The sequence below is a fragment of the Xyrauchen texanus genome, chromosome 26 (assembly GCF_025860055.1).
Source record: "Xyrauchen texanus isolate HMW12.3.18 chromosome 26, RBS_HiC_50CHRs, whole genome shotgun sequence".
Lineage (NCBI taxonomy): Eukaryota > Metazoa > Chordata > Actinopteri > Cypriniformes > Catostomidae > Xyrauchen > Xyrauchen texanus.
This window is the reverse complement of record NC_068301.1, coordinates 25,446,038-25,457,222: the sequence shown is the minus strand read 5'-3', so window position 1 is coordinate 25,457,222 and position 11,185 is coordinate 25,446,038. Positions and strand designations below refer to the sequence as shown.

The 11,185-nt window shown below is 35.5% G+C and overlaps 1 protein-coding gene across 5 annotated transcripts in view; it reads left to right on the top strand.

Annotated features, from left to right (window-relative positions):
• The first annotated feature begins 1,884 nt into the window (after positions 1–1,884).
• Positions 1,885–11,185, top strand: part of LOC127620319 (protein spire homolog 1-like) — a 63,116-nt gene continuing 53,815 nt past the window's right edge. Inside the window, exons 1-2 of one of the 5 annotated variants that reach the window (XM_052093512.1) lie at positions 1,885–2,440; positions 8,235–8,266. In XM_052093512.1, the coding sequence (XP_051949472.1) occupies positions 2,128–2,440; positions 8,235–8,266 (345 nt within the window). In that variant the 5' untranslated portion in view covers positions 1,885–2,127. The remainder of the gene's footprint in view (positions 2,441–8,234; positions 8,267–11,185) is intronic. The other 4 variants (XM_052093513.1, XM_052093515.1, XM_052093514.1 and 1 more) reach the window with 4 other exon arrangements.

Sequence of the window (11,185 nt, the reverse complement as noted above, 5' to 3'; positions counted from 1 at the left end):
ACATTTTTGTGGTAATCAACATTATGCCATGCTGCTGATTGAGCTGAACTTGTACCTGACCTGAAATATTCCTTTAACTGGGTTGTCAAATATTAAAGCCACTTTTTATTTATCTTTTTTAATTCCTTTGGTATAAATAAGTGTTTAAAAGGACACTATATTTATTGTTTAAAAAGGTGATACACTATCATAACAGTTTATTGTATTGTTATATTTTTGTGTTTAAAATAAAAACGCATACTTTGCCGATGACAAGGACTAAACTAAACTAAACTAAATTAGACGAATATGGTCGGGGTTTCGTCCTATATTTCTAATCGTAATTGCAGACATTTTATTACATACAGCCAAGTATTCAAAATGGTTATAAGAAGTCGTGTGCATGTATAACCACTAGATGACGTAGTTTATCTTCACATTAGACATGCTATTGTAAATAGACCATCTCTGTGGTTAGACCTTCTCTTTGACATCAATTATTTAAAAATGTTTCAAGTTAGAAATGAATAACATATAAGAAATGTTTGAGACATATTATTGATTTTATCAGATCTATCACCCAGACTGTGATTGCTATAAATAATTAGAAAGACAGACATGGGTGATGCTTTGTAGCAATATAAAAGAAGTTATGTCTATTTTATTAAAGGGATACAATATGTATTCCTAGGGTCACAGCCAAACAGTCAATTTGTGTTTCAATAACAAAACAATGAGCCACAGACTAAAATGCTTCCATATTTAGTAAAAAACAAAACAAAACTGTTTGAAACATTTTAAGGAATCACATTATTATACATAAATGGTTATGTAATTATATAAGAAATAGATCTAACTTGGCAATCAAAATATTAAATGATAATCCATAGCCTATGATGAATTATGAAACATAATTGTTGCAACATTTTATTATCCATTTGTTAATTCCTCAAAGATTTGGCAGACACAGCCCATGGCACTCACCAAAGTTTTATTTTTACATTTTAAATGGATTGATATATTTAAGTGTAACATTTATAGTGCATTTAGATTCAGATTTAGATGTTTACATGTGGACGTATAACAACATTCTATTTGAAAACAGATCAACACAATCTTTTGTAATGCTATATGTTTTGTGTTTTATTTTAATGTGACCTTCTCAGCTCATTTCAGTTTGGATCCGGTGTTATGGATCAACTGGGGATCATGTTAACTGGGGATGTGCACATGCAAAAGAAAAGTAAAGAAAAGATGTTATGCGCTGAGGCAAAAAGTATTTGAAAATCGGACAAAAGACAAAGGTACAAGGCTGTATACTTACCGTTTTTCATGAGGGCACAAACTACAATTCCATGAAGCACTGCAAATTATGTAATTGAATAAAAACTATGGACATATAAAAAACATGGATTTTAGGTAATTTATTATAAGTAGCCTATAGAAACAATTTATTTTACGTTTATTGCTAAATATCCAGATATGTAAATATATTAGTTTAAGGGTGAAGGGAGACTGACTCGATTATGTAATTCACAGTGTGTCTTGGGAGTTGGCAGTCTCTCAGAGGCACCTTTCACAGGTTTCATTGGACACTGTTCTCTGATTGGTGCATCTTTCTCTGCTGTATCATGGGTAATGTAGTTGTTTACCTTGAATTCTGCTATCATACTCGATTTTTAAACAATGAAGTTGAGACGCATGGCTTCAACAAAAGTATAATCCATCGATGAACAACCTCACCATATGTCTGTCTTTAAATGTTTATATGCTATCCTTGAAAATCAATTAATCTAAGGGATAAATGAATGGGATTTTTACTTCCGGAACTACACTGTTGCGTTCTATTGCATTCTATGAACTCTCATGGAAGGACTTGACTGCCTTTGAAAAATGCACCATTAGTTGGTTTGCTAACCGCCATAAAACGTAAAACAAGAAGACTGCCTTTGAGACCATGTGGAAAAATCATAAGACCGCCTCTCATCGCGAGCACTGACACACCACCAGCACATCCAGTTTACAGTTAACGACACAGGCAGCGGAGGCGCGGCGTTTTTCTAGATGACAGACGCAACGTAAACATACGTCTTCCCCTTTAACACAGTAGCATACACTCATTGCTCTCGGGAATCCTGGAGAAGAAAAATGAGTGATGAAGGAATGTTAATCTCACCGTCGGCTCTCGAGAAACCCGAAGATGGAACGAAAACCGAAGACATCATTATGGATTTTAAGGATGGGGAAGATGAATTGACTTTGGAGGAGATTTTAACACTGTACAGTCAACCGATCAATGAGGAGCAGGCATGGGCCGTGTGTTATCAGTGCTGCAGGTGGTTAACGCAGAAACGGAGGCGGAAAGAGAGATGTGTGAGTCCACCTGGACGCATCAAGGGTCCTGAAGACGTGAGGATCCGAAAGGACGGGACTGTTAAATTATATCAACAGAGCAGTCAAGGTAAACACCAACATCATATTTACATTTGAAGTCAAATTAAACGGGCAATAAATGGCGCAGCAATGAAACAATGGTAACGTTCTGCATTATTTACAACTGCAATGTAAATATAACCAATGCTATGGTTTTATGTGTCCATGAGGCCATTTAGATATATGGACGAAATTAATAATTTACCTTCACCTCAAATCTAGCTTTAAATCCAAATCTGAGCACAGAAAAGGCATTTTATTCGAGAACTTATATGAACTGATTTACATCTTTATTATAAATAAGCGTGGGTTTAATTTGAATTACAAGATTGGTTTGATTAATGGTTATTCTGATACACATCTCTGCAATAAAACGACTTTCTCTTCACTAATACCCGTATCGTCTGGTTTTATCGTGTCGACCATCGTGTCACTGTAAACAATGGAGCCATGTGATCTGTAAGCACCTATACAGTCAAGGGGGAAACAAAAGGGACCTGCTCTTTAGCCTAGTACTCGAGTATACTATGCATACTAAACATCATGATTATATATTTGGTCTCGTTTATTTTTCTGTCCATAATACACAAAAATGCCTACATTTATGCCACATATGAATAATTTAGACACTGTAATGTTCTATAATATTAATGTTTAAGTACAAAAAAGTCAACATATAAAATAAGTTTGATGGATTAAATTTAAAATAAATTATACAACAGATTACTATAATATATATATATATATATATATATATATATATATATATATATAAGTTTTAGAGAACCACCAAATTCTAGTGTTTTGAGTAGGCTACAGATAACTTGGTAGAAATTCTTCCAAATTTTTTTTTTTAATAAGCTTCTTTTTCCCCAATTAATGAGAGAGTGATTGTCACAGAGAGAACTAGTGTAATTCCTTTCTCGGCCATTATGTTATTTGGGTTCCATAGCCTGAGGGCTTTAGGTTTGGTTTCCATCTCTTTCTCTCTCTTTTTCCCTTTGGGAATTAAGCTGTCTGCCAGCCATAAGTGTAATTATTGGAATGATGGTCTCAATCTTTCCATTCCTCCCAATCAGGAATTATATATGGTGTACTTCATTTACTTTTTGCTTTATTAGACAAGGTTGATTCCATATCGTTCAGGTGGAAGATTTTCCAAGGGACACTTCCATGGATGTCCTCTGCTTGCCTTATAGTATTAATGTAGATGTAGGCCAAATACAAACCTGTAAATTAACTACAGTTAGCTGCTGATTACTTAAAGGGATAGGTCACTCAAAAATGAAAACATTCTCATGATTTACTCATCCACATGCCACCCCAGGTGTGTATGACTTTCTTTCTTTAACAGAACACAAACAAAGATTAGAAGCATATTTCAGCTCTGTAGTTCATCACAATGCAAGTGAATGGTGATCAGCACTTAAAAGCTCCATAAAGCACAGACAGTCATAGCACTAGTAATCCATATGACTAAATGATTTTATTCTAAAGCAAAACGATCGCTTTGGGTGAAAAACAGATCAATATTTAAGTCCTTTTCACTATAATTGTTTACTTCTGGTAGCTCTCTCAATTGGTGTTCATGAGAGGACTGAGTTCTCACGTGACGCAAGTGCGTTTACATGTTCACGCAAGAATTAACGCGATACAACAGGAAGTGCAGCTTGGTTTATTTACAAGCGAGTGATGTTCACAATCTTCATTAGTTTTTCTTTCATTTCAACGGCACTTACGTCATGCGCGAGGCTGCGAGAAGTTGGTGCTCTTATCAGAGCGCATTGGAGAGCAACCAGAAGTAAACAATTATTGTAAAAAAGAACTTAAATATTGACTTCAAAGCGATTGTATGCCCCCGTGAAAAAATCCTGGCTCCGCCCCTGATTGTATGGAACTACTGAGCTAAGATATTCTTTGTTTGTGTTCACTTTCAGCAGAAGAAAGAAAGTCATACACATCTGAGATAGCATGAAATTATTAGATAATTATTTTATTTCTATTACCAGCAATATTCTGCGTTCAATACAGTTTAAGCTCACAGCATTTGACAATGTTGATTACCACACAAAAAACAAAAATTTCTTCTTGTCCATTCTTTTCTTTACAAAAAGTGAAAATCTAGGCTAAAGTGAAGCACTTACAATGGAAGTGAAGTAAACATGAAACTACTATATTAATAGGATAACCACAAGATGTAAACAATATGTGTGTTAACATGATTTTAGTGTGGAAAAAATGCCTTCTAACCTTTTCAGTGTAAAATGTATCCATATTAAATATTTTTTGGGGGTAATCAACATTATGCTACAAATGTTGTCAGTTGAGCTTAACTTGTATTAGTATATTGTATTAGTATCAGTATAGGTATGTGGATGTTCAATGCAGGCAGTGAATAAATGACCCTGATTATACAAATTTAACCAGTACTGATGAGGAGATATTTTTGGAAATTTGTCCTGTCTTCCTGCCTTATTAAAATCTATATGAGAGCTCTAGTGCCAGATGTCAAGCAAGTAATTAGATCAGAGGAGAAAATCAATGCTTATGTAACATAATGGTCTCCTGAATTCTGCTCTTCAGGGGAAGTTTGCTGGTTTGCCCAAATTCAACTGCCCATCAGACTGTTAGCCATGAACCTTTCAAATTTCAGTCATGATTTATTCACAGTGAATGGATCTGTCCTTCAGACCTAAAACAGTTCTAAAACAGAGAATTTATTTTTCAGGGCTGTGAGGTGTAGAGCCAAACTCTGTCTCCAAGCTTGCAGGAAATGCTTTGTCAGTGTTTATTTCTCTCCTGGACAACCCTTGCACCCCTTTTTCTGTTTTGTGTTCTTGCTAAAACTATAGAGACATTCATAGATGTTGCAACCCTGCAAACAGCATGTATCCTTTGTAAATGACATGATGTCTGCAGATTGACCATGTGGTTTGTACTAGAGTTAGAGAGGAGGTAGTGCTTATGTAGTAATTTATGATTTGCATCACATTCAACTTCAGATGAGGTTGGAAAACCTGGAAATGTCATGCAAATGTAAAATTGTGATATCCAGGCCTGGAAAAGTCATAAAGGTTAATAAAATACATATGAAAATATTCTTGTTATTCTCAGCTCTACAACATTTCATCAGCTAACTGATTTGCCAGTGCAAAGATAATAATCACAAATGATTGGAAAAATCATGGAAATTAATTGATTGACTGAACACAAATGTGTTAACTGCTGGAGCGTCTGATGTACAGGAGCTCTGTAGCTTCTGAGAAGCCTAATTATGAGATATAGGTTAATCTGAGATTGATAGCCTTGCTCTCTGTCTGAAGTGATACACATTGTTACTTGTCTGTAGGAATTGGACTGGCTTGTTTGTCATATTGTGATCGCACCAAAAGAATCAGAAAGTGTATGCTGTTTGTTATCGGTCAAAATTATTCATATAAAAATTTTAACATAGTAATTGATAGATCTGGTGACTTGTTTTCTAAATAAACTGTCTGTCTAGAGAGTAAAGGGCAAAAATAGAAGAAAATGACATTGCAAAACCTTTGCTTTTGCTTTGGGGCTTGTAAGTTTCCTACTGCGTCAGACACTCTGGTGAAAAGGTTTCCATGGCAACCAGGTCACTATATAAAGACTTGTGAATTAGGTTCAGTGAGCACTTTTCATCTTTTGAAAGATGATTTGATAGCAGATATTTATGTTTTCATACAAAGTAAAAAGGCTGTTTCATTGAAAGATAATGCATCTAAAACCTCTCGTAGTTCAGGTTGGTGTTCTGTTTTGGTTTCAGACTCTCTGACGATCCAGTGTAAATATCAATGTAGTTCTATTTGATGTTCAGTTGTTGAAAGTGACCGTTGCAATAACACTGGGTTCATTCATTGGTGGCAGCAATGAAATGTGGGCCTCAGCCAGTACCAGAGGAGGCTCTTTCTTTTAACACTGTAACATGACACTCCAAGTGCCGCTAAAGAGAGGGCTGAAAAGACAGATGTTATGGTTTGAATCAAAGTATAGATGTTTGGTATCTCTGGCTCAACCAGCACAAATTGCCTTTTGGTTTGCATCCTTTTAATTTGACTTAAATATTTAATGTGAAGGTTGTTTGAGGTGGACCCCTGGGTCTCTCTCTGTAATATAGAAATGGAGAGAGATGTTTCATGGTCAGTTTGCCTTCTGTTAAATGTATGCATTCCTGCAACACATACTGCACGCCTCCGTAGAACGATTCTAGGGGTTTTCAAAAAACTCCAATCCTAAGAATTAAAGGAATAGTTCACCCCCAAAACATAAAATTCTATCATCTCAAAGTCGCTCCATACTCGCATGACTATATTTTTCTATGGAACACAAAAGGACATTTTTTTAGTCTTCAAAGTCTGTGGATATTGTGGCTATACTGATAACATAAAACGAATTGGTTCTTGCAACATGACGTCATGACGTTTGGTCACAAGACGCGATGAAAACCAACAAGGTTTGATGTTATTGATGTAGCCACTGTATTTGAGTTATAGATAGCGTTGCATAAGTTACTTAAAATTAATAATCCACTACAAATGATGAATTATTTATCTAAAATTGTTATCCGGTTTTTTTTTACTAATTACTTCATTGGGAAAAGTAATCACATTACTAAATACTTTAAGAATCAACAAATTCTAAATAATGTCTACTTTTCTTCCTTTTTCATTGTTACACACAAGTCACACTCAGCATCTCCTATTTCTCCTTCACAATGACTTATGTGGTCATAATTCATGTATTCTACCAAAATAATATATTATAAATAAGCATATCCCTATAATACACTTAAAAGTAATTAAAGAAATTGAAATTCAGTAACTGTAATCTGATTACAAGAATTAAAATGTGATGCATTACACTACTTTTGACTAAAAGTAATTAGATTACAGTAACAAATTACTTTGTAAATGGATTACACCCAACTGTGACGATATCATCTACAATAATAAAATCACTGAAATCATTCAACTCCTCTCTTCCAATAAAACATATTATTCCATGACACTTCCAATCCTCTAAAACCTCAAAAAAATCAACTCATTCATCCATTGAATCTTTATATAGTTGCACAAGAACAAAAATTGAGTTAATCCTGGCTCCATACCTAATTCACCTTTAAACTAGGAAGTGTTGAAATCAAGATGGCAATACCCCAATTTTGAAAAATAAAGTAAATAGAGGATAAAGTTACGCAACACTGATTATAGAGTATAATAATTATTTAATTTGATAGTGAATAATGACTTGTGTTCTGTTCTTCTCACAAAGTGATCATATGGCATCAGAAGACTTGGAATATAGTCGTGTCAGTTGCTTTTATTGTGGTTTCATGGTGGGTTTTTTATTTGGTCCTTTTTCAAGCTTGACAAACCAAAGTCACTATTCACAGAATACCGTAGTAATCACCTAGTAATGGATTAGCATTATTAAAATCAAATCGAGAGCTTTTGAATCGGAATCCAATTGAATCAGGAAATCTGTATCAATACCCAGCCCAAATTGTGGCACATTAAAAACCCATCAGAACATCATAGCAACCTTTTAGCAACCACATAGCAATGTTCTGGAAACTACCAGAACTCTCTTCAGCATGGTGTACATGTAGAGTTTGCACAGTCAAACGCAACTCTAATATAAAAAAATACATTAATTCTAGATTCTATTCTCATTTTCATGAATAAAGTGAATGTAAAAATGTTATATATTGAAATTAAATATGCTATTTTTATAGCACTGTTTAGCGTTATTTTTTATATTTAATTGTTTCTCTCTCTTCTTTCTCTTCCCCATTACAGATAAACACATACCGCCCAGCACATCAATAGAGGTGAGTCATCTCATTTGCTTTTGTTGAGGTGCAAGACTGGTTTTTGACTTTTAAGAACAACGAGTCAGTCACTATAATTGGTAAAGGGCAGCAGCCTAAAAATATGGATGCTGTGCATTCATTGACTCACCTTCTGATGACTCGGGTGAAATTGCTGCTGTCCATGTCAGTAATCTGGACATTTGCCAGGGTGATTTTGGTGTAGGTGTTTTCAGGAATGTCTTTGGCAACCTCATTGTCTCATCTCACCCTCTTGATGTTATTCATCAACAACTGTTTGTTCTTTGTTGACGTGATGACTGTGTGGAGCTCGGCTTGCCTCAAAGATTCAGTGTTTTCATCTGGAAATCTCCCAACTTGTCTGAGAACTAACCAAAGCTTGGCTTCAGTTAAAAGAATCAGTTGCATTATTGGCTACTTTCTCACAGTAGCAGAATACAGTTGTCAATCCTGTTTGAGAGCTACTCCTAACAGTTTTGTGTTTTGGGATCTTCAAACACACAAACACACAAAAAAAGTTGCTGTCAGTTAAAATTTGATTAGTTTAGTAGGATCTCGATTGAACGTATTTGTGCCATTTCAAGACTTATCGTGCATGGAAGTCAGGATCTTTGAGGTTTTTTTTTTTTTTTTTTTTACCTTTGTCACTGGTTGTAGTTATTACTGCTATTGCAAGGATAGAAAAGGGGCTTGACTTTGGTTTTTCATTTGTACTGACAGTATTCAAGATGCTACTGTATGCTATTGAATGAATAGAGAAGTTTAAGAGGCATCTATTAGTATGTACGGTTGTGAATAGAGATCGACCGATATTTTTATTTTCCAGCCAAAACCCATTATTTTATGGTTATGTCCGATAACTGATATGCAAAAACTTTCAAATAACTTTACATAAATAAAAGAATGGTCCATTTGTTTACTCACTTTTTGGAGCCCAGCCCAATTTAATTTTAGTACAAATATAATACTGAAATATAATATTATTATTATTAAGGATTATTGAGAGAAATACATTTTATTTTGGTTGAAAGCTGAAAGTGCTGTCGTATTTACTTCACCTGGAGCTTTTATTTTGGCAGAATTAGTTTTTACCATGAGCAGCCTGTTTGTTCATAAGGCTATGCTAGTTCACTGTATGCAATGCCACAAGTCCAGTTGTTAAGGCATGTTATCATAATAGTATCATAACAGAACTCCTTTTTTCTGCCAACAAAATACTTATTGACAGACCACTATTTGTTCTCTGTTTTTAACATGAACAGCCAATCCAGCTGCAAAATGCTTCCACAGACATCACACACCAGCGCTTTACTTCTCTAACACAACAAAAAAGCCATTTCAAACACACATTTGTTGTGCTTATGGTCATTTTTCTACAAATTTCCCTGTCTGGTAGTCTTAGTCAAAATGCTGCACAATGCTGTTTTGCACATACCTGTTTACATTTTGAGGTCAAAAGCAAAGAATAATCTTGATTTCAAATCTCATGTAAATGTCGTTTTCTTGCGTTGTGAGTGAATAATCAGATTTTCGGCAGTTAACAGCATACTGGTGTGCACGTTAACACTCGCATAGATAAAGCCATTGCCTATTTTTTTGCTGATTTTTCCCTGAAGAAGCTTTCCTTATTTTCCTTAAATTATGAAGATGGGGGGGCGTGGAAAGCTCTGCGAGTATTAATGCTGACTACCACCCCTGGAGTCACAAGTTCGAATCCAGTGTGTGCGACTCCAGCCAGGTCTCCTAAGCAACCAATTGGCCCAATTTTAGGGAGGGTAGAGTCACATGGGGTGTGAAACCTCCTTTTGGTCATGATTAAGTGGTTCTCGCTCTCAATGGGGGCGTGTGGTAAGATGTGCGTGGATCACGGAGAGTAGCATGAGTCTCCACATGCTGTGAGTCTCTGCGGTGTTGTGCACAACGAGTCATGTGTTAAGATGTGCGGATTGACTTTCTCAGAAGCGGAGGAAACTGAGACTTTTCCTCCACCACCCAGATTGAGGTGAGTAACCACGCCACCACGAGGACCTACTAAGTAGTGGAAATGAGAAACGAGGATAAAAAAAATAATAATTCTGAAGATGAAACATTTCTTCACTGCTTGTTTTGGAAATTAACTTACTATGTAAGACTGTCAGTGGATGGAAGATCTCTTGACTAACTGTGATTTTAAAATGCCCTCAGCAGGAACAGATGGGTCCACACAGGGGATGCACACATGCAAGCATATGCCCACACAGCCACACACTTACAAACTCGCAATCAAAAAGAACACATGTATCCATGCTTGCATATGGACCTTTTCTCAGATTCCTAGACGATAGACTCGTGACAGTAAATGTGAGGATATTTAAAGATCAGAACAGCAAGATCTTGTCTCCCTCTGTACACAAGAACTATGGAGTAGATGCACTGCACAGATAAGCACAAACTCCATTTGTAATGTAAACATTCATGAGCCCTGTGACAACTTTCAATTATTACAAGTTCTCAGAAACTGTCGTACTAAAAAGAGCATGGTCATCCTGTGATCACTGAAACTCAGGGACAAAATGTACTTTTGGAATAAATATTTCTTGCCTGCAATGAAACTGCATTATTTAAAAAATACACAAAAAAAAACATTATTAAATGAAAACTTGAAGTATTTAATTTCTGTGTAATAAGCTTGGCCAAATGGAATTTTAAAAATAATGATTGGTTTCAAACAGGTTTCTTGAACACTCCCCCCATCTGCACTCTGATGGACAAACAGATAGTCCCTCCCATAAACATTCCATTGGTTGAGCCAATGTTGCTATGTCTGGCTTTTTGAGATCACAAGTCAACGTGTCACTCACTGCATAAAATGCAAATCTATTGTTAAAATGTCACATGACAGAAAGACATTGTGATTTCGTGCCTTACATTTTTTTATTT